Source organism: Cygnus olor, chromosome Z (assembly GCF_009769625.2).
Source record: "Cygnus olor isolate bCygOlo1 chromosome Z, bCygOlo1.pri.v2, whole genome shotgun sequence".
Taxonomy (NCBI): Eukaryota; Metazoa; Chordata; class Aves; order Anseriformes; family Anatidae; genus Cygnus; species Cygnus olor.
The window spans coordinates 1221882-1245763 of record NC_049198.1 but is presented as its reverse complement, the minus strand read 5'-3'; the positions used below and the strand labels follow the sequence as shown (position 1 = coordinate 1245763).

The following is a 23882-nucleotide window of genomic DNA, read 5'->3' as shown; positions in this document are numbered from 1 at the left end:
CTGGTGGGTGCTGGCCGTGTCTCGCAGCACCAAGCCGTCGCTTTACCTATTTGCTTGTTTATTCCTCCCCGGCTTCGACAAGGCCTCCCCTCCATATCTATAAGGAATTATCAAATAAAACACACTTCACATTAAATCAAAGGAACATTTCAACGGCCAGATTTAATAACGTGAAATAAAGTCTTGTGGAAACCCACACACAGCTGTGGAAACCCCAAAATAAATCAATTTTCAAGTGGCTGTACAGGAGCCAGGGAGCAATTTTTTCAAATTGCTTTTTTTCTAATATAAAAAACTCCTGCCCAAGGTTGTGCTGCAAATGGGAAAAGAATGTGCTCATTTTCTTATCAATACGCTATTGTAAAAAATAATAATCAGCCACTCCGACATCACTATCACGGTTTTTACATCTATTCTTCTGCTTCCCCTAAGTAGAAGGCAAGTGGAAGAATTAATTAACACAAGATTGAATTAGGGCACATTGATTTACAATGTATTTCAGACAAGTATGTGTGATCAGAGAAGAAGAACATATTATAAATAAAAGTAGGGATGTGTCATTAAGGCATCTGATTTTCTTCTGAAGCTTTCCGTGTTAACCCTGAGTAGGCAGAGGCACTGCAGGCACAGCGAGCCGTGTCCGCATGGCCACAGGTCCAAGGGCCATGAAACTATTTCATATGAAAATATTTGATGTTGGATCCTTGGGTTAGGATCAGACCCCATGCACCAGACCTGCTTGTTGTGGCCTACCGACACCTTCAATCGTAGGGGACTGGCCAGGGGGACGGGCTGGGAACAGGCGTCCTAGGTTCCCTGAAGTGCCAGCACACATCTTGGTCGGTCTCTCCAAGAATTCAAGTCGTAAGAACTGGAGACGTACCAAAAGTCTAGGAAATGGAAAACAGGGTCCCTAGCCTTAAAATAGACAAAAAGGAAAAGAAAAAGAAAAAAAAAAAAAAGGAAGAAGAAGAAGAACAGAGATGCTATGGAACTGTCAGCTTAGCATCAAGTCCCAGAAAAGTACTGGAGCAATTAATCAAAGAATTTTTAAGTATATGGAACAAGGAGATGAGTAACAACTAATACGGCTTTGTCAAGAATAAATCATGTCAAACCAATCTAATTTCATACTGCAGCAGGGCAACAGGCCTTGTGTGTGTAGGAGAAGCTGTGGATGTCACATGTCTGAGCTCTGGCGAGGTTTCTGATTTAAGCATCGAAGGGAACTTAGTCTGGATGAGAATGCTACGAAGTAAACAAAGCCAGAACTGGAAGCCCGTACCCAAGGATGATTTCCAACATCGACCTGTCGGAATGGGAGCGTGTATTCAGCAGGGAGCCTGACTGTGGGGAGCCCAGAAGGTGGTGAAAATGCTGCTCACAGAGTGACCTGAGTGATGGGCTGAATGAACCTGACTAGGCAAGGGGAAGGCGTGCTGCTTGCTTTCGTGTTTGTAGAAAGTCTGCAGAGAAAAAACAAGATTTCATCTCCACATGGCAAGAAAGAAAAAAAAAGAAGAAGAAAAAAAGAAAAGAAAAGAAAAGAAAAGAAAAGAAAAGAAAAGAAAAGAAAAAAAGAAAAGAAAAGAAAAGAAAAGAAAAGAAAAGAAAAGAAAAGAAAAGAAAAGAAAAGAAAAGAAAAGAAAAGAAAAGAAAAGAAAAGAAAAGAAAAGAAAAGAAGACAGAGGCACAGGCTGCATTGGGGGAGACTGAGAACAGAGCTATTTACTCTGGGATCTGGTCTGTACAGCTCCCACCTATGTTTCGGTGCCTAAAGAAGCAGTCGTGCCTCCCAGTGAAGGGGGTGGATCACTGGGATATCCTCAAGGAGACCCTGTCTGCCACCAGTAACCCTCCGGGCCTGCACCGTCCCTCACGCTGAGCTCCGTGGGGTCGTGGTTTCCCTGCACCAGTCCCTTGCCACCCTCCTGTCCCGTCCCGCAAGGTGACAGCTCCCACTTTTTCCCTGCTGTCTCTTTAAAGGGCCGCAGTTTCTCTCCCACGCTGTTCTCCTCTAACCCAGCTTCCCAGGAAGTCTCCCTGCCACCCAGCTGAGATTAATGAAGTCTGCCTCCTGCAAATCCCCCGGCTTTATTCCGCCTTCCCTCCCTCTTTCAAGGCACTGGAGCGCCGCTTTCACCCGCTCGCTTTCCCATCGGAGGCCGTGACGAGCCCCGTGCTGCCGGGCCGGGCACAGTGCAGGGACATTTCCCCTTCTCCGGCTCTCACCAAGCCTTGTGGAGCAGTCACCATGCTCAAGGCACCCGGTCCGTGCCGTGCCGTTTCCCCCGACCCACAGAAACCCACACGGACAAGGCCTGTGCTCCGGCCGACACCGCCAGGAGCTCACCAAAGCCCCATCCGCCTGCTTTGGCCAGCTATAGCAGAATCACAGCATCATCTACGTTGTAAGCACATGAGGAAAACTCCTCCACACCGTGCTTTGGACCTCCCCTGGCAGGCCTCAAACTCACATTTTCCTCCCGAGCGTCCCTGCCCGGGCCTGGTCCCTGCTGTGTGGCCACGGCCGCCTAAACCCCCTTACTCTGCACAATTCCCCGGAGCTGGAGCGCCGCACAGACATTTTTCTGCCCAGCTGAAGACCGTGGATCACATCCTGTGAGACTGCGGCTGGCACTGGGGGATGCCTCGCAGATGACATAATGTACGCCCAGACTTGTTTGTTCTTCAGACCTTTTTTTTTTTTTTTTTCTACATTCTCGGTTTGTCTCCCCTCGCACAGAATTTATGTATTTATTTTACACTGTTTTCTCAACCGTATTTTATTCTCTTGTTTCTTTCAACACCCATTGTCTCACTTGAACATGCAATTTCGTGTTGGGCAATCAGGCCTTTTGCACCACAGGGCTTGGGCAGACTTGGAAGGGAACCGCAGCAACCCGGATAGCCTTACGCTGGGTCTGCAAGCACAGGCTGCAGCGGCTGCTGGAGGAGAGCCCTGTGGGATGGACTGGCGGCTGGACCTCTGTTTTAAGGTCTCCTGGCATTCAGAGCCCCCATCCCGGTGTTGTCACCAGGGTACGGTCCATACACCCATCAGCATCATGTTTGGGCTCTGAGGACATCCAGGACTAACCCTCCTGTTCTGAAGGCACCTTCCAACCTTCATCCACGTTCCTTTGCGTTGTGGTACTTCACCATTTGGTTTTTCTTGTTGTTTGTTTGGTTTTGTTCTGTTTTGTTGGTTTATTTTTGGCAGCTGTCTGCAGTTGTCTTGCTGCGCCTCCTTCCAGCAGAAATGTCCCCATCCCCATGCCTGCACCCAGGGCTGGGGTGGGACCCGCAGCGTCCCCTCCTCGCCCCGTGGGCTCTTCCTGGGGTCCCCTCGCCCTGTCCCGGCTTCCTGCAGCAGGAACCCCCTGGCTCGGGACGAGCCTTTACCTTTGCTTGGTTGGGTCTCTGAGGGCACGTCCCCAGGGGCTGTGCCGGAGCGGGGCCAGGGGCACGCAGTCACCTAATGCTTCTCATGTGTTCCTCCTCTCGGAAGGGAAAAAAAAGGAGAAGAAAAATACATCGTGAAGCGCTTCATTATCCCCCTCCTCACACTCCCACCCCTGGAATTTGTGGTTTCTTTAACTAGGTCTTTTTTCTCCGCATAGCCCACATGGTCGCCAGTGCTGTGATACATCTGTATGGGAATGTGTTAGTCATATTCAGCTTTTAATTACATGATATGGTATAATGCTATTCACATCCCGAGAGAGTTGTTCTTTCTACTATAAATATAGTCTCTTAAATGTTTCATTTATGAAGCAATTTCTGGAGTAAAATGGTTGGAAATAGCCTTACTCATGATAACTTTTTCTGCCTACAAAGCCTTTGTGTGATGGCAGGAGCATCACGATTCGATGTGAAATGCTTTCAGTGCACGACTAAAAAAAACAGTGGGCTTTTCCAGCAAAGCCCCATGAGGTGAGTGGCTGTGGGAGCCCGCTCCTTGCCCAGACTCACGGCCTTAAGTCCAGGAGCTGTGCTTGAGTCTTAGCCCGCTGTAATGACCCTAATCCATGAGTGCTGACGACTGCCCAGGAGATGTTTTCTTTCCCATGTATTAGGCATGTGGTAGGCAATCTCTTTCACACAGGGAAGCACGACAAAACAGTGCCACCTTAGTCATTCGGTCCCTAAAATTTGGTGTTTCCACAGCCACTGTTAGATAAGAGACTTCATCTCCACAGCACCACACCTCTGCTTCAATTCAGCTGGTGAGAAGTTGAATGGAAACAGCAAGGTCAGGTCAAGCTCACTCCTGGTTTCTGTATCTCTAAAGGAATCAAGGGATTTGGCCCAGAAGTGGTTGCTCTGCAGACTGAGGATTACACAGATTAAGTCCACCTGATAGGTCTGCAGGAATTGTGTATAGTGTGGCAGTAGCCACCATTCAAACCCTAATGAAAATTAACTTAAAAAAGAATTATATATGTATATATATACATAGAAATGGTGTGTTTTAATGTATTGTCTTTCAAATCTATCCCTGCACTTAAAATATACGCTGCCTTTGCATCCTGACCAGGTGAGTGCCTGGCTGCAGCAGGCGGTTTGAGGCCTCGGCCCATCCTGGGAACCTCCCCGGCCTCAGGCGGTGCTGGGAGGGGGAATTACAGCCCCAAACCTGGCTTCATCCCCTGCCTATGTTGTCAGTTTCTGACAAATATCGCCACTTTGCTGTTGTCTGCTAGCATGAGTGTACGGCCTGCACTCAGACAGCACGGGCTGCTGACGGTGTGCCCTCAAAGAAGGCCTGCAGGCAGACGTCAGTGCTTCACTTCAAGTGAGGTTCGATAATGGTTTGCATTCAAAACTCAACAAAATCAAGATTTGCAAGAAGATTTTTCCAGGCCTGGTTGAAAATCTATAATAAATTGCCACTTTTTCAGGGTATTTAGGCTTAGAAGACAAGAAAGGTACTCTTGACGTGCATTAAAAACTCCAGCAGTTCATCCAAAGCCACAGGGCCCTGGTACCTCAGCAGCTGGCATGGGGACGCTTGGTGTGGCAGGGATCAGGGTCCTCTTCCACTTCACCTTCGTGGCTGTGCCGAGAGATGTCCTTTTGCTTTACACAGGTGCCTGCGGGACAGTGACACACAGCTTTTCACCTTTTGGCCCTCTGAGGAACAGGGAAGGCATCAGGATGTGGCCCGAGCCAGACATGAAAGGGTTTCGCCGTGCACCAGACCAGGCACTTCTGCGAAAGCAAACGCACTGGGCGCGGGCTGGAGGGTGCCGGGGAAGCTTTGATTTCTCGCCGCGGACAGCCCACATGCTGGTGCTGCTCTTTGTGCATCCTTAGCGCTGTATTATGCATAGCGCTGCCGGAAGCCGACGCTAATTTGTACCAGACCCTAATGGCCATGGATGGCTGGGGCTGATGTGTCGGCAGCACGGCTCCTTGGGTCCTTCTCTTTACAGAGAGGGGACAACTGCGGGGACACGGCTGCCAGGACACTGTCACCAGCCACCAGACCAACCTGAGAGCCACCGGCCCCAGCTGAAGGCCGGTCGGTGCAGGTGCTCCACGTAGGTGAGATGGGAACCGAGCCCTAAGCTGGACAAATCCCAGAGCTCTAGGGACTAAGACCAGATTTAGATAAAATAAGAACAAGCTGGGGTGCAGAGCCAGGAGTTAAGACAAATGTGAGACAAACCCTTTGAATCCAATTCTGACTTCCTTGTAAAACTCCCACTGAAAGCCAGGGACGTTTGGGGCAGAGCATTTGTTTCCCATTAGGTGGAATTGTTGTCAGTGTCCCTGTGTGCCTCGACTTCAGCCAGGACGGGGCTCAGGAGCTGCTGGGGCTGCACGTGAAGCAGTCAGGATTGGGGCTGCCCACGTCAGAAACAAACCTGGTCAGGGCAACAGACGCCTACGGACATGCTGGGCCGATGGGCACGTCACACCTATCTCTCTCTGCTTTCAATCAACCGGCTTTTTTTTTGGCCGTTTTTAAAATCAATGCTGAGAAAATTAAGTATTTGGGATCAGGGATGAAAGGAGAAAGCTGCCAGATGGTTTAGGAGAGCCTCACCTCTAGGGCTGGGATATTTCCTCCTGGGATGGCAGCAGTGTTTGACAGGAGCAGGGTCTGTTAGCAGCTCTACTCCTTCTGAGCCCGAGTCCAGTCCCCGATTTTATCCTGGGGTGGCTCCTGGCTTCGAGAGCCCTCGCCTGAGCAAGCGGTGCTGGCAAGTGGCAGGGTCTGGCTCTGCTGTTAATGACTGCATTGGCCCTAAACCACAAGGACTTTTTAAAATTTCCTTTGAACCTCCCTCCAAATTAGCAGGATGTAACTAAAGGGCATTTTTTGTTCGTACTGATTGCCCAGAGACCCAGTCCCAGCACCACAGGGTGGCAGCGGCTGCTCCCCTTACCCCATGTGCCCACATCCCCCTGCCCGCCCTGCCCCGCACCACCCCTGAGCCCCAAGCAAACTTCTGCCTGAGTGGCGATCTCCTGGCCTGATGTCTTCCCCCCTTTTCATTTCCTGAGCTGTTTTAAGAACTTGCACCTGTGCAATAACTGAATACCAGGTTAAAATTGATACCAGCCTTCCAGGAGGCTGCTTGACCCACCCGGGCTTTAACTGCGATCTCTGAATGGATAAATTTTAGACCTTAACACATAATTTCTCCCGTTGGAAGTACACCATGTGTTACTGACACGTATGAAAATACAGGGGAAAAAATCACCAAGGAATAAATGTGTGCCACCATCAGGCTTCCTTAACAGAGTATTTGCCAATAAGTAGCTGAAAAAGGGGGTGAGGAGAGGGTAAAGGGCTGGAGGAGGAGAAAGAAGAGACTGAAATGATACCACACCAAACATCCACCACTAAATTTCACCGTGAAATCACACCAGAAGCGGTGCTGCAGGAACACAGGCTTGGGGGGGCCTTCACCTGGCCGGAGCAGCCCGCACGCAGGTGGTCCTGAGGCCTCCTTGGTGTGAGGCCTCACGGGGAGCAGAGCTCGGACCACGATGAAGCTGGTGATCCATCCTGGTATGAGGATGTCCTGAGGGTGCTGCTGGGCTGGCTGAGCACCAATTGACAGGGATGAAACTGCTGGAGAGCTCAGGACCTCTCAACCCATAATAATACAGAAACTACTGCCTGAAAGAGAAAGACCACGGGATGGGGACAGACCGCCCCACCGAAGGAGAGGGATTTGTGAACGGGGGCAGCTCTCAGATGTTCTGGTGGCTTTGAGGTCCCTGCTGTGTGTCACGGTGACCACCAGCAGGGACCTGGCACTGCAGCAGAAACCTGCACGGCCGGCAGGCGTGGGTCTGTGCCCAGCACCCAGCCGCGGGTGCAGGATGTGTGCCGGGAGCAGGGGGAGCTGCCCCCTCACCGCCACGAGCCCATTATAGGACCTTGATATCCCCACAGGGAGGCGGATGAAGAAACTTCCTTATTTTTCAACTTTATTGTTTTTGTTGTTTTTTTGTTCTTTTCCCCACGAGTTTTCCCAAAGAATGAGAACCGAAGGACGCGGGCGCTCTGCCGGGGCCGGCCAGCTCCAGCCGGTCAGAGCCACCGCCGAGACAATACCCGGGGCTGCGCGGGGCCAGCCCGGGGGGGGGGGGGGGTGGTCCGCAGCCGCCCCCGCACGGCTCCCAAAATAGCAGCCCCGTGGCGTGCAGCATCCCGGGCTGCCAGCTCTCAGCCCCAAGGCACCGCCGGCCAGAGGCACAGCCCCATTCTTCCACAAAGGGGTCTTGGAGTTGTCACCCCCCCCCCCTGCCCCGGCCACATATCTGGACCGAGCCCCCGCCACCCAGAGCATGAGAGCACGAGGGCCTGGCAGGCGGTCTGCAGCTTTTTGGCGTGCCTCCATCACGCAGCCCCAGCTTGATTGGATAAGGCTATTTAAAAAGAGCTAGAATGACTAAACACAAATTAGAACGAGGATGATATAATTTTGCCTGCTAACAGTGCATCAGAGGGATGCGGGAAGATGCTTGCTCAATACATAGGAAGGAATGTCTATGAGAAATTAGTCAGCAGCAGCAAAATGAATACACAGTTTTCTCAATAAAAGCTGACTGCTTATTTACCCATCTGGGATGAATTTATATGCTTTGTGCAGAGGAATGAGCAGCAAGGGTCTGATTGGAGCCTGCATTCCTGTGCAATATGTCTAATTTAGCTTTCCATATTAGTTTGCCCTCATGGTCTGAGAAGGAGCTTGGAGGTAGAGCTACTGCGGCAGCGCAGCAGCGGGCTTCGCCCACAAATCAGGGGAATGGAGCGAGACAGAAAGGTCTGGGTGGGCCGAGCCCACCGCGCCGTGTCTCCGAGGGGACAGCTCGGCAGCCACAAGCTCAGCGGGGGATGCGTGTGTCCTGGGGCAGACGTGGGGACGACCTGCTGCCGGCAGCGTCCCCAGGTGCAGCAGGGGCCGGGGAGGGAGCTGCCTGAAGCAGCCGGTCCTCGCGGTGTGGGTGCCCCAGGTCTCCGTGCTGTCCTGTCCTCAGGCCCCGTGTGCCTCGCTCCCAGGGCCAGCCAGGCTTTGGCAATCCCCTCCCTTCATCTGGTTAGAGGCAAGTTTTCAGACGAGGGGGAGAGGTGGCGAACATCTAAGGCTACATTTCCGAGCAGACACAAGCCCAGTTGTGATGCTGCACAGTAAAAACACTTGCTCCTTCCCTTGGTGGAGCAGCATCCTCTGGCATCACTGCAAAGCCTGCAGGAACACAATAATCAGCAGTGCGGGGGAGAGATGAAAAGTCTCCGTGTTAGCTTTTTAAAAATTCTCTTAAAAAAAACAGTGAGATCTTTATTTTAAAAGTTAAAGCTGGTCTGTGACCAGGTGACTGTCATTTTTCACCTTTACGAACATGTTGGTTTGCTAATTAACCTCTATAATAAACAACAAATAACCAATAACCTCTATAATAAATAGCAAATAGCTATTTATTCAGCACTCCTGGTAACCCCCATCTCCGGGCCCTGCTGCTGAGTAACCCCTGCAGGAGATGCTGCATTTCGGTTTGCTTTTCCACTAGTGCTGTAGCATGCGATAATTTTCCTTCCCCCGTTTGATTTTCATACTCTCAACCCACGGTAATTATTTGGGATCCAATATTGGCTCCCAAGGTAGGGGAGCAGTATTTCTCACAGCATTTCTAACGCAGGGATTTGCCTGACCAGGCGAGGCCGATGGTTAGTGTTTGGGTTGTAAGAATGAATAACTGACTGTAAAAATCCAACAGTTGTTGGCAGATCCTCAGCTGGTGTACGTTATCATACCTCTATCGACTTCAAAGATTATCGACTTCAATGAGGCTAAGACAATTTACAGCGATGGCAGATCTGCCTCTAATTACGCCGGCTCTGATGCTGTAATATCCTGAGCTCCCTCCGATCCGACCGACTTCCGACTGACAGCATCAAACGCTGCTGGGGGCCGGGGCCGGGGCCGGGGCTGGGGCTGGGCTGGGGCTGGTGCTGGGGCTGGGGCTGAGCAGGGACCACGGTCAGCACCGTCTCCTCCTGCGCCTTCCCGCATTGGGGCTGGGAAGGGCGTTGTGCAAAGCCCTGCCCCACCGCCTGATTCAGCTCGTTCCCAAGTGCGTGGCTGTTCCCCTGTGATGTTTCAAAAGCGGTATTAATTTTTTATTTATTTTTGTTTAAGCCTAACTCTTTTAATCCGAACCACATTTTTGCAAACAAGCCGCTACATATTTGCTGTGTTTTTTCCTGAAATAAATCCTGCGTGCCAGACCCTCTTCGGATGTAACTCATTGTAGCTCTCTCGCAGCTGAAAGGAGCTGGCCCAGCTCGCACCGGCCCAGCAGGCAGCTTTTGTGCCTCACCCCCCGCCAAAACCCGGCCCCTTCCCCCAGGGAGCAGCACGCTTTTTGCTGACGGGCAATGTTTCTCCAAATATTATCCTTCCTCTGACAGCAGAGAAGTGGCAGGGGCGGCTGGGACAAGGGACCCCCAGGGTCCCAAGGCTGCCCAGGGTGGGGGCGCAGACCTGTAGGAGGTCACGAAAGGGCTGGTGGCTCTGGACGAGGTCTCTCCGGAGACTGAAGAGATCTCATTTATCCTTATCATTCTGCTCCAAATCTGACAGTCTTATTTCTCAGCTAAAATAAGTTCAATTGACAGCAGATAACACTGGCTCAGCAGTCTTGCTTCGGTTAATCTCTGATTAATTTTAATGATCTTTCAGCCCCTTTTATTCCACATAATTCAGGAATTTCGCATAATCTTTGCATCTAAGTGTGTCTCTGCTGTCTTTAATCCACGCCGATATTTTTTTTCTCTTGGCTTTGCTCCACATTCCACCAAAGGCTTTGGTCTTCACCTGTTCATTCTGTGCCATGCTTTTTAGGTTTTTCGTTTGTTTGTATTTTACTATTATTAATTGGTGCTGCAAAGTTGTTATCAGACGGGCAATTTGTGATGGTATAATCCTGTGCAGTTGCAGCAAGGTCAGGTGTTATTTACTAATTGCAGGTATTTAGCTTGCAGCAGTGTGGTGGTTTCAGCCCACAGGGCACAGGATCTCTGTGGGGCTCAGCCCCCGACCCCTCCATCCCCAGCGCCCTTCCTGCATCTGCAAAGCATCTGATCTGCTTCCTGGAGGGGCTCGTGTCGTGTTCATTCCTTTCCTTTCCTTTCCTTTCCTTTCCTTTCCTTTCCTTTCCTTTCCTTTCCTTTCCTTCCTTTCCTTTCCACACCTTTACTTTCCTTTCCCTTTCCTTTCCTTTCCTTTTCCTTTCCTTTCCTTTTCCTTTCCTTTTTCCGCTCCTTTCCTTTCCTTTCCGCTCCTTTCCTTTCCTTTCCGCTCTCTTCCTTTCCGCTCCTTCCCTTTCCGCTCCTTTCCCTTCCGCTCCTTTCCGCTCCTTTCCTTTCCTTTCCGCTCCTTTTCGCTACTTTCCTTTCCTTTCCTTTCTTTTCCTTTCCTTTCCTTTCCTTTCCTTTCCTTTCCTTTCCTTTCCTTTTCCTTTCCTTTCCTTCCTTTCCTTTCCTTTCTTTCATTTCCGCTCCTTTCCTTTCCGCTCCTTCCTTTCCGCTCCTTCCTTTCCGCTCCTTTCCTTTCGCTCCTTTCCGCTCCTTTCCTTTCCTTTCCTTTCCTTTCCTTTCCTTTCCGCTCCTTTCCTTTCCTTTCCTGTTTTTTTTTTTCTTCTTTTTTTTTTTTTTTCCTATTTCAGCTTAATAATCTACACTGAAAGTGATTTTCTCTGCCGCTGCCCCATATCATTTGATTTACCCCCAAAACACCCATCAACTTCAGCCTCCCTTGAGCCCAGCCGCTGACCCAAGCACCGTCCGGCCCTGTGGGACCTGCCTCTTCTCCACTTCTCTCTCCTCCAGCTCCAGTTTCTAGGGCTAAATGCTAAGCAGAGGCCTTGCTGTTAAACACTGTATGAGTTGAGTGTGACAGCTCAGGTCACGGCTAAAGCCAAACCTTTAATCACCCCCCCTTGCTCATGCTGACAGCTCCCTGTGAGGCCCGGTGAGCCCCCTGTGCCATGGGGATGCCCTGGGGGTCCAGCCCAAAGGACTGCACTGCCTTTTTGTATTGCCTAGGCTGGCAATGATCCCAAAACTCTGAGTGTTAAATACCTCTTCCTAGACCTACATGTGCAAAATTAAGGATTTGCCTTGATTTAACCCCAGCATTTCTATCACTCTTTATCCTGTGGTCCTGCTGGGTGCTGCACTCTCCTTAATTCAACCGAGGAAACAGGAGAAAGACTCAGGTGGTTCTTTATTCTTTGTGGTTTTGGTTTTAGGACAATGACTCCTCAAAGGATGAGGACACACAGTGTGATGGGATGTTTCGGCCCCTCCGTGTGCTTCTGTTTCAGTGACTTTGTCACCAGGGTTACTTGGCCTTGCTGGGGCTGAGCCTCTGCCTCCGCTGGTGGCACCAGAGCCGGCACAGGGCAAAAGCCCACATGAAATTCCCCACTTCAGCTTCAGCAGCAGTGGGCAGCCTGGGATCAACAGCTTGCAGGCTGCAGCGCAGTAGATGTTTTTTGTTTTCACAGATTGATCTGTGTCTCTGGCTTAGAGCCCCCGGCCTGCCCACGCTGCGGGCAATGCTGCGGCTCCCGCCTGTGGCTCTGGGGCCTCTGGCGGCACCAGGAGCTCTCCGGCCTCCTTCTAGCCACTGCTGCCTGGACAAAGTTAAAAACTGACAACAACAAGGCAGTTCTGGCCTAGTTTGCGTGATTTAATCCTCTTTCGACTCCTTTGAATCCCAGGCTTACAGTTACTTAGCGCGTTTCAGTGAGGAGCACATCTGTGTGGAGCCTGCGCGGCCTGCCCAGTCCCACCTCAGGGACCTTTCCCCTGGGCATCCTTTCAGGGAAGAGCGAAATTTAATTCCGGCGCCACCTTCCAGATGCTCTTTCCTGAATATGTGAGAACAGAGAGTTGCTTCTATCAGCAGGAGGCTCTTACACGGTGGTGTCACGAAGGAACGCTGATCCCGCTGGGCGCTGGCTGGGTTCAGCCCGTGTGGCGGAGCCGGGGCGACGCTCGCGGTGCTGAGCTGCTTCAGCACCCCGGGGCTGCACCTCCCCACCGCGAACCCATGCCTGCAAGGCCTGGGCCTCGATTAACATTTTGTTCTTTTAATCATTCTCACAGTAACAGAGGAGCACGAGGCTGGGCAGAGCTTTGTGCTCCACCACAAGCCTTACAACGCCCGCGATGGGCAACGTCCAGCCCAGATGCGCTGGGAGGATGGGTTTGGAAGGAGGCCGCCGGATTTCTGTTATAAATAACAATATTGGCTTAGCGGAGTAAAGAAGATAAATGAGTTCTAGCTAAGGATATACCAAAGGTATTTAGCAGTTCTGGAGGGATGCCAGGACTGCAAGTAGAAAGCCATAAAGCAGAGCCTGAGAGATGCTTCCTCCCCAGCACACACCAGCCCCCGCTCGCTGCTCCCCTGTGCTGCTCCGTGCCCCGAGCAGCTCACCCCCGGCACACAGGATCTCGCACCCGGCCACTAAAACAGCCTCTTTGCTGACAGAACGGCACCATACAAACACTGCAAGGCTTTTAGGCTGCCCTGCAGGAAGGATTCCCAGCCTCACTCGCACACTGGGTTATACGAGGGACATCTGACTGCAAGCTGATTAACACTAGATTACAACAGAGTGGTTTTTTACGGGCTTAAACCCAGATCATGCTATAGAAAGCTATCTGATCGTATCAGCGGCAGCATTTGAGAGAATCAGCGCCTAGAAGCAAACTGAGAGTTTTCAGGTTTTTTTTGTCAAAATTGCTATTTACCCAAAGAGAAACTTCTGGGCATATGTGGGCTGGAAGAGGGCTGTGGCTGCAGGAAGTCCTGCGGGGCAGCAGCTGCCTCCAGGGGAGGGTGCTGGGGAGCTCTGGGTTATTTCAGGGTATTTTGGGCAAGGTTTTCATTTTTCACCAGAAAAGCTTCCAAGTTTTCCCCGCCGCTGTCTGGGGGCACAGCCTGAGACAGGGGGCTCAAAAACCACGCAATTCCCTCCAGGCTGGGCGAACTCGTCTTCAAAGATGGGTCACGCATCTGATTTGTGAGGGCTGGTGTTCAACCCGGGAGCAGCCGGGCTCCTTGCAGGTGGCATCCCAAAGGACAGACGTGTACGCAGGGCTTGGTGCTGGGGTCACCTTCTGTCTGCACCCACGTGAGCAGACCTTAAGGTACCAGCACAGCAGGTGAACAAGAGCTGGGGCACTGCACTTTGGCCTCAGCAGCGATGTTAAATAAACAACCAACCCCCCCAAACCAACCCACCCCCTCCCCAAAAACAAAACCCCCAGCCAGCCACAGCTACACGTCAGTCCTGTCCATCCCTCGGTGGCTGTCAGCCCTTGTGCACAGAAGATCGTTGTGGGAGGATTTCATAGCCGAGAGGTGCAGAAGGGGTCCCCCCTCACTCAGAGAGGGGCTGAAGCCCCTGCCTCCCCCCCCAGGGACCCCCCCGGTGCCATGCAGCACGCCCAGGCCCCTGGCCTGGGCTCGAGCCGTGGGGACAGGGCGCTTTCCCTCCCAGTGCTCCCACTTGTAAGATTTACAAGCTCCAGACACTTGAGATGTATTTACTGGCTACCAACATAATGAGAGCATAATTGCATGTGATATCAAGCCAACTTTCCTAGAGCTGTCAGCGACAGGACGGGGTGGGATGTCTCTTCATCCAAGCCCTATCTGTACAGAAGGCAGAAGAATAAAAACCATTCTTCCAGCCTTCAGCTCTTCTATTCATTTCGCCTTTCAGAAGAACTGCGGAGTCCCGTTGCTTTATGAGGAAACAAACAAACAAAAAAAAGCCCGAGCTCCTCGTAAATGAATTACAGCATGAATGTCCTGCTGAAAGCCCTCTCGCACCGAGCGGCTGCTTGCTGCTGGCGGCCGCGGTCCCAGCCCGGACCCCGCGCCCTCCCGCACGGCTCCCGCAGGCGGCGGTGCCGACGGCGCTGCAGGTGCTGGCGGACGCCCCCCGGGCATGGTGGGACCCAAGGGGGTGCACGGAGGCTGCGGCCATCAGGTGGTGGCCCTGTGGCCTCGCTGTCTCCACCAGGGATTGATGGAAGAGTATTCCCGCCCCCGCCGCTGGAAATGGCGAAGAGGCGCCGTGCTCGGTGCATGCAGCGACCGACTGTCCTGGTTGGGAAGAAAACTTGGTTAAACACATTGCTTCGGGTGTAACGTTCGAGGAGACCAAGCTGCGTGGTTCAGCAGCTACGGAGAATCATTGTACAACGGTGAATGTACTACAGCTCCATTCATTGCCAAAACGAACGGTGTTACCACCGAAAACCTTTGCGAGAGTCAGGTATGTGTTATGTACAATGCTTTAAATCGTGTCCTCACATTTTGCTACCGATGGCCGTGAGCGATGGGCTGTCCATGTCCCCCTGGTGAGCAGCCCAGCCCCACAACAGGAGCATAAACCATAACAGAAAGAACCCCAAACGCACCACACAGGTAAATAACTCCTGAATGCAAACCTGCAATGGCTTTCATACACATACACGGGTGTTGTATGAAGGTTGCGCGAGCCAGGCCCCTTCACTCCTCCAAACGCCACCCGAGGCCACCCGGACCTCGCTCGCGGTGCTGCACGTCCCCGTCACCGCTGGCAGGCCGTGGCGCACGGAGCTTGTGCGGTTTCCGTCTGGGTTGAGCAGGTCCAACAGTGCCGACCAGCAGTGCATTGTGCAAAAAGGAGTGTCAATACTGTGACACCATGACCGTGGGTTTGCAACAATCACACATCTCAGCTCTTCGCTCCGGCACCAACCACAAAATCACAGCAGAGAGAAGGCCACGAGCAGAGACCGATCTGGCCAAGGCGAGAACACGGCACGGCACGCACACAGTTTGTGTTTCTGCAGACACAGCCTCAGGTCTTACAGATTTAGTCTGCCTTTCCACAGTTTTCTGCCTACACGAGGCTGCTGGTTTGGTTTGTGCGCACACCGGTACAGCCCCATTTGTTCTACCAAGTGCTTCCTCCAATGGCTCAAGCAGTTTTAGGGTGCGATACAGATGGTCTCCTTACGGAACACAAAGCTCTACATGGAAATGAGAATGGAAATGATCTTGCCTTTTTACAGCGCCTTCCTCCAAGAGGACTCCAAAGCGCCTTACAGCTACACCAGCAGGTACAGAAGCGCCGCGGGGAGCAGCTCGGGGAGCAGCGGGGTCGGGAACGAGCACGGAGCCGACCCCACACGGCACAACCGGCGCTCTCCGGGGACACGCACGCGGGACGAGCGCGCCCGGCGTCCTCCAGGCAAGCCAGAGGCAGAGCCCGGCCCCAGCCCGGCGGCAATGGGGAATGAAATGAAACCAAGGTGTCGGAAACGGTTTATAAAAATGGCACATTTATTGCTACAGAACGGTCATGTACATGACGGCATCGAATAACTACAGATGAGAAACAGGTAATGGCCTACACCAAGCTGTGTTTGTTTTGCTTTTAATCTTCTTGAAGGAACTCCAGCACACAACCTGTTTGGACACTTCTACAAATCAGAAATACACCAAAAACATGAAAAAATCGAGGCACTCAGCCACACATTGAAAACAAGGTGTAACTGTTCATCTTTTTTTTTGTTGTTTTTTGATCTTTTTCCCTTTTTTTCATTTTTTCCCTTTTTTTTTTGTTTTTTACTGCTGCAGCTATGTGTATAGTCGCAAAATTCCCCCGTTGCGACCTACAACTAAAAAAAAAAAAAGCTACCATACAGTTTCATCTCAATAACACATGGTAAAATAACATCTTTTAAATAGTAAAATAAAGTAACAAACTTTTACTCAGAATGATTCCAAAAATCTACAAAGAAGAAATATTCAGAATCTGACAATTTTTTTTTTTTTCCGTAATATTCATGGTATAAAAGGATTGCTCCTGTGAAAAATAAGCCAAATATATTTTTTATTTTTAAATTTAGTTTTTTTTTTTTCCTACTAGGGTGTACTACAGTCTATTTTATAGCAAAAAGAGCACTAGACAAACGAAGCTTTATAACAAAAAGCCAGGCACTGATACATGGTAAATCTCTGCTTTTTTTTTTTTTTTCTTATCTTCACTTAATTGCATCACAAGTAACAAGAATGAAAAAGGCCACAGTTCATATATTTTCACCATTACATAAGTCTATAATACTTGAAATGAGTATGGTCAAACCAGCACTGCACAAATATGAATCAACTTCAAGTCCCATGAGAAAGAACATGTTCTTAAAAAACAAACAAACAAAACAGAAACAAAACAAAAAGGTAGGGCCCCCCAAGGGCCCTGGTGCCCCGTTGTGTTGGAATTCATCATATTCCACCTCTAGGTTTTTAGTTTTTTTTCCAGTCAACCAGTGGACTAATTTTTTTCTTTTTCTTTTTTTTTTCTTTTTTTCTTTTCTTTTTTTTTCATTTTTTCTTTTTTTTTTTCCTTTCTTTTTTTTCTTTTTTTTCCTTTTTTTTTTTTTTTTTGTGCTTGTTTCCGCTGAAATCTCTTCATTCCTGGCAATGTACTGTATTGTTCACTTTTGGACACGGATCATATTCTGCCTATTGGATACAAAGATGAAACCCTCCTCTCCCTGACCACCCATCTTTATCGCCTTCCCCCCCAACCCCGAAAGAAAACAACAACAACAACAAAAAAAAAAAACCAAAAAAAAAGAAAAGCAAAAACAAAAGCAAACAAAAAAAAACTCGGAAGACTGAATCAGTACAAGTTGCATCACTGGTAGGACTGACAGTTGTATAAACATTAGTGTTCCTTGCAGCTACACAGAAGACAAATGGTAAAAAAGTTCTAGATGAACAGATTCCCTATTCAGCATATTCATAAATTACTTGAATGTGGAGGTGGATCATTTCGTTAAAAGCTGCTATTTCGGTATTTATTTTGTAGCGAGTTTCTTAGCCCGGTTTGTTACCACAGGATAGAGCTTTCTAAAACCTTCATTGCTTTAAGTATCATCAGCTAAATCTCCCCTGACGAAGGCAACTTGAGATGCACATACCTTACCTGCTTTGGGAAAGAATGGAAAAAATTCAGGAGTACACACTTTGTGGTTTGCTTTTGGGGTGGTGTTATTTTTTGGGGTCTTGCCTCATCCGGAGTGGAAGCAGGACAGGATCTTCAGTTCTTCAATCCGGGAAGGACGAATGCTTATCCTGCATAAACTACGGACCGTTAGCCTGAAAGTGAAGTTCAGTGTGCAATCTACTTCTCACGCGGTGGCCGCGCACATCAGAGCCGTCGGACACAACCTGGAGCTGCTCCTCAAGTTAAGTGAAAGCGGACTGCGAGCGGAACAACAAAAGCGTTTTCTTTCTTACACGTTCCACAAACTACACTTGTCATTTATTTTCTGTCCACAGATTGTTTTAAACAAACATGAAGTTGGCCTCGTAATTATTTTTTTTTTTACATTGTTTATCAGAAGCACAGTTCTTAAAATCTCCGTGAATCGAGAGGCTCCTTTCAGGTTCCTTACAAGACCACATTACAGACAGACACTGAGTGGGCTCCACCGGGTCTGAGATCTCCTGGAAAAAAAATATGGCTTGTTCATCGTCATTTCACTCTCAACACCATCCAGCGTGACAGTACACACACGAAACGGAAGCCTCCACCCTGCTGAGGATACCAGCGCTCAGAAACAGCGGCTGCCGCTAACGTCGGGTGGGATTCGTCTTTATTACCCCCACTTGCATGGAAACCAGGCCTGTCGAAAGTCCGGCGTTCTCAACATAATACGCATTTGTAACTCTGAATCAAACCTCAGTGCATTCTCCTCTACTGCTTTTTGTTTTTATCTAGTGGTTTAATCCACCTCCACATTTGAGAAACTTATCGACAAATCAAAACATTTCTCAGTTTTATCGCTACTGAACATATTTACAGTTTTCAGCACGCACACAGCTAATCAAAATGTTTATGGGTATGTCGAAGGTGATCACATGGTAGCTATCATATTTGTTCTTTACGTCTTCAGAAACAAACATAAAATTCAGATTCTCGTATCTCACTATTTCATTTAAATGAGACTTTTTTTTCAACCACACAGATTTTTTTATAAACAAAAACTGATACAATGTATTAAAACACATAATAACAAGAGTCTACATGTAAAAATATAACTTTTACATACACAATTCCAAAATAATGATACGTTTGCCATTTGTTGCATAAAATTTACAAATGTATTTTTCATTACTATATAACTGGCAAAACAGGAGAACAGATGGAACATTTAGACCGTTTGATGGATTTATGGCATTTATTCAGTGTTGATAGGTGGAAAATCTACTCGAACAGGGAGATTTTATTTAAAATACATGCCAGGTTTGTGTGGCTGTAAAAATAGAAACTGGAATTAGAGACAAAAGGATGCTGACAAATACTTAACTAGGAGCACTATCTGTTAATTGTACTGTACACCAAAGTCAATCGTTATTAAAGATTCACTATGGAAGTTGGTTCAATTGTGCCCAGACTTCAAAGCTAGTTATCTGATGAGTTGCTGTGCCATAGTTTGATCTATGTTACTATTAAATATGTTAAGTAAAAACTTCATTCATACTGGCCAGAGAAATACTGTACTACCACCCCTCCTCGAGAAAGTGCAACTTAATGCTTTAGGACTCATAAGGCTTGTTATAATGCTGCATGATGACTGAAATTGGCATCTTACAAATAAAGGAGGAGGCAGCAAGTGGTCTACACTTAAATAATCCACTTAAAAACAAGAGAAGAACAACGCAAAGAAGTCAGTCGAATCTGTCACACTACTTGCAGTTTTCCCCCCGGATGGTTCCCCCCCTCCCGCCCCCCCCAAATCTGACCATGTATTCAGAAACGCCTCACTGCACACTATTTAGGCTACACACATAGGTAACACTTTTAATCGGTTCGTTAAATCACAGCCACTTTGATTATGTTATGCTTCTGATGATATAAACATTGGAAGGCACAGTGGTAACATTGTAGCATTCTAACCTTGTACCTCTGAAAATCCCAGAAAAAGGGTCAACCAGAGCAACGTCACCATGCGACCAGCTCGCCTCGCCGGGCTCGGTAACGCTGCCTGTAGTATCTACACACGACGTGACTTTTTAAGTCCTGTGTTCCCAAAAAGACCGAAGAAACAACTCTCTACTTATTTATGAATGAGAAGCAACGTCAGGGTCAGCGTTTCGTTCCTGCACTACCCCTCCAGAGACAGAGTTGGCACTACAGGTTACAATAACGAAAACAGGGGAGAGGGACAGAAATAAGACAAAAAAATCCTTATTTACAGTAAAATCTTCTTTTTAAAAAAGTTAATCAGTACTATTTTTTTACAGGAGCAAAAAAGTCTGAAACAAATGAACAAAAGCTTACCATATTCACTAAATTTTTAATATATATTTATATATATATTTATATATATATATTTGTCATAGGTCTATAAGATCCATCTGTTCCTCCTACCCTAAGGAATGGCTAATGTCATCACTTCAGTTTTCATTAGGACGTTTGCTGGTTTTGTAAATATCTGGGCAGCAAAGCTTCCCTTTTAATATCCAGTAAGTATAAACACTAGCTGTCTAGCACACCAACAAAAACGCTCATTTTTTTCTTCAGAAGTACACTTTTTCATTATTGCAAGTTTACAATTTTTAAATTAAATATTTTTTTCAGACTTACAAATTAATTATATTTTTTTTTTTCCAAAAGAAGTTTAGGCACAAATGCATTGTCCCACAGTGTGGAGAAGATTGCCATTCAGTCTCTAGGCTGTGCACTTACAGCTCGTAACATACTGCGTTAGACATTCTGAATGATATGTTAAAGAGAGTCGTCCCTCAAGTTGCACTTTTTGTTTGTTTTTTCTTGTTTTTAATAATCGGGAATGCTGAAACCTCTTGCGTCTGTGATTCTTAACTACTCAGACTTGTCTTATATTACAAAAAAGGGGTTAAGGAGAAGTGTTTATGTGGGTTTAAGATAATACAGCTGTTAAGGAAGTGGTCTCTTGTTTAAATGAAGAAATGTGGCAACTTGGACCTGCGAAAGAAGTAAAAAAACCACATCAGTCAAGGATAGCTGAATACGCATCACTATATCCTCTCTAAACAAATGATCTGAACGTGCCTTTGGCCATCGGGCCTGCTGGCAGCATGACCTGACGACCAGTTTATAAGGGGTGCCCCTCGCCCACCTGCCCGCCCCCAGCAGCCCAGGGGACGCGCAGCTCCGTGCCCGGGGCTGAACTCCCCGTGACCGGCTGTCCGGGGGAAGGTTCCCAGCACCTGGGCGCTGCTGCAAACGAAACTTGCCTTTTTTTACATCTGTCCCATGTGATTGGAGGCATCTCCCATCCCAGGGTGGGGTCCTGCCAGGGAAAGTGGAGGAGGATCTGAAGAGACTTTCTCTTCTTCCCTTCTTTTCAGACAGGCTGCTTTAGGATTCAGGTTTCTTTCTGTTGAATTGAAGCAGAACACAATTTCAAATATTCACATTTTTATATCAGGCTGGCTTTGACATTGCACGTGCATTTAAATCAATTCTCAGTGACTCGGTAAAGTCAGGCTGCAGGAATTCCGGGGGCTGAAGCAGATGATGCAGCCCGGTCAGGTCAAGTGCCGAGATGCAGGCAGAGCAACTCGGTACACAATCTCTGCAAATCCCTTCGTGTTTGTGCTTTGCTAAGGAGCGGCCAAGCTTAATATTGAATTTGGAGCTTGCTAAAGACTGTAAAATGTACCGAGACTGCCGAGGATCGCCGTCAACATCTGCAGTGCCAGAGCCACAGGCCAGTGCCCCACTGCGACTCTGGGTGCTCTGTGGTGCTCGGCAGTCACCGGGGACCAGGTCCTGTCCCCTGTGTGTCACCGGGCGCCCCTGGGCAGCCTTCCCCAAGCTCCGTGTGGTGCCTTTTGTCCCAGGAGGGATGTAAGGAGCTAGGGCGGCACTCACCTCTGACTTGCTGCTCTAAGCTGAGGATGACAGCCACAGCCTGGTGCAAAATCAGGAGCTTCGTCTGGGGCTTGTCGCTCTTCAGGTGGAGTTGCACCATCCGGCCCAACTCCTTGAACGCCTCGTTGATGTCGCGCACGCGCAGGCGCTCCCGAGCGTTGTTGGCCATTCGCCTCTCCTTTTCTCGCTCGGCTTTCTGCTCGGGTGTCAGGTCCTCATCGTCGTTATTGCTGGGAGACAAAAGGAATACATTATTTTCTAATGACGTGGAAAACAAGCAGGGGAAAGATTTTAAGCAGAGTTAGTCCAAAACCAGGGCTACGACTCAGTCAAACACCTTACAAGCTATTCGTATTTGCTGTTCCTCTCCCAGTGAACCTGGGAAAAATTCAGTCCCCTTAAATTTTACACTGAGTAAAGTTGGTGACCAACCTTTACATTCTGCAAGGAAGATACCTTAAAGAAGTGAAAACGTACTTTTTCAATAACATGTTTTATCATGGCTGATACCTCAACTTTTTAAGTCGTGACAAATGTTGAGGGCCCGTGTGGTTGCTGCTGCAGTGACATACTTGCTGACAACGAGGGAGCATGCTCGTTGTCATCTAAAACAAACAGCACTCCAGGCACTTTTTATATTTCTGTGACTTTCTTCTATGCCGAACGTAAGACTTGAGATCTATTCAGCTCAAGTTATATAGCACGTGGCCCTTGGGGTAGCAGAGGCCCCAGCAGACTGTCTGCAGGTGACACGGACGAGGACCGGAGAGAAGGTCAAAGCAGAAACACTAAAATATAAAGAAGCTACAGCATGCGCGTAAAGGCTCTTGTGCAGCTCGTACTTTTTGCAGACCGCCTTTAGAAAAAACTTTCTCCGCTATCAGCAGCGACGGTGGCGGGGGCGGGCAGCCCACCAGTCGCTGCGCAGAGCCCGGGCACCGAAATGCCTGTGGGCAAATGGCCACAGGAGGAATCGATGGCTGCGGAGAGCCCTACAGTGAACTTGTGCATCATTTCTGCAACAAAACTGCTTTCCAGCCAGATGAAATAACGATTTTAAATTGAAAACACATCAACTACTGAGTCACTGCCACTATGCAATTTGAATTGGTTATGCAAATAGAGTAATAAATTTTCAGCAGCCCTAACAACATGGATTTAGATATATAACTAAATATCGGGAGTAACCTTTTAGAGCCGCAAGCATGTTAAAAGCAAAAATGTTAGCCTACAAAACCATCAAAGCACGTATAAATATGCGTAAGCGGCAGTGTAATTGTTGAATTAACAAGAACTACAACCACCTTACAGCAGCACCAAGGTCCTTTCTCCTTACCATGTTGGAAACGGACATGAAAGCCTCACTTATGCTTATGGTTACTTCAACACATTTATTCAGAGAAAATCTCAAGTGTCATATGTTTTCTCCAGTCGTAAGAGATGTGAATGCGACTAACAGTTTAAAAATCAGTGTGTGCAGGCTTGAGAGGTCAGAATCTCGGCGCTCTTTCTGTGGCAAAATGTCTGCTCAGGTGTTTCTTACCTTGTCTCAGCCTTTACACAGACAAGCAGACATGGAAGGAGAAAAGGCAGTAAGACATGGCCACTCACAATCATTAAAAAAATCCCCTAAACAAAACAGAATTTCAGCCTTATTTGCAATTTGGCTGGGTAATTTGGGACTCAACTGATGATAAAGAGTATCTGCACTCCTGAGCTGTACCTCAGGTGTGGTGAGATGCAGGTGAGACAAGGGAAATTTAGGATAAATGGGACAGCTGTGGCCTGCCCCTTGTTAGGTGGTTCGTGTTTGCTGTGCCCATAGACATTGCTCAGGTTCACCATGGACATGAGCTCCCAGATGATACAATACAGCTAGGATTTAACTAATCCTTTCCAGAAATGTATAAATAATATGCAGCACAAGCCTTGTCCCACTAGCAGTCCAGATACACTCCTGCCTTTCCTAAGCATCTCAGCCTCAAAGGAGGAGAGAATCCTCCTGGCCCTTCCCAGGGCGAGGAGGCAGCAGAACGCCCATCTTCTTCCAGGAACTACGGGAGGGCCAGATCCTCATCTGCTGTAATAATGCCACTAAATCTTCCAGCTAAACCTACACAGCTCTAGAGATTTACAGAAATTGAGGACATGGTATGACGAATTTATTTTAAAGGTAAAAGAAAAGAATACGGTTTGTTAGTTCAGATGCAGGTGTGATCGACTTTTAGGCACATTTTTAAAAAGATGCCAATCCACACTGCATTCCCGTTTGCAAGCAGAGGCAGAGAGGAATAGCAGTATAATTAACACATTTTAGCAAAATACAATTTCTTTCGAGATTGTGGAGAACTTGGTCAGTGTCCAAATTTGTGAATTGTTCAAATTTGAGGAAGTCCTGGAGTACAAGTACCAGA

The 23882-nt window shown here is 48.4% G+C and overlaps 1 protein-coding gene and 1 long non-coding RNA gene across 27 annotated transcripts in view; both read right to left on the bottom strand.

Annotated features, from left to right (window-relative positions):
* Positions 1 to 4841: 4841 nt before the first annotated feature.
* LOC121062245 lies at positions 4842 to 6165 on the bottom strand. Its single transcript, XR_005815491.1, has 2 exons — positions 6056 to 6165; positions 4842 to 5096 (listed from the first exon to the last, which is right to left on the bottom strand). It is a non-coding gene; the product is annotated as an uncharacterized LOC121062245 (long non-coding RNA).
* A 10272-nt stretch (positions 6166 to 16437) lies between these two features.
* The window catches only part of TCF4 (transcription factor 4), a 211569-nt gene continuing 204124 nt past the window's right edge, over positions 16438 to 23882 (bottom strand). For all 26 annotated transcript variants that reach the window (XM_040541721.1, XM_040541709.1, XM_040541708.1 and 23 more), the window contains 3 exons: positions 21469 to 21698; positions 20829 to 20971; positions 16438 to 20556 (listed from right to left, as the gene is read on the bottom strand). In XM_040541721.1, coding sequence (XP_040397655.1) covers positions 20835 to 20971; positions 21469 to 21698 — 367 coding nt within the window. In that variant the 3' untranslated portion in view covers positions 16438 to 20556; positions 20829 to 20834. The remainder of the gene's footprint in view (positions 20557 to 20828; positions 20972 to 21468; positions 21699 to 23882) is intronic.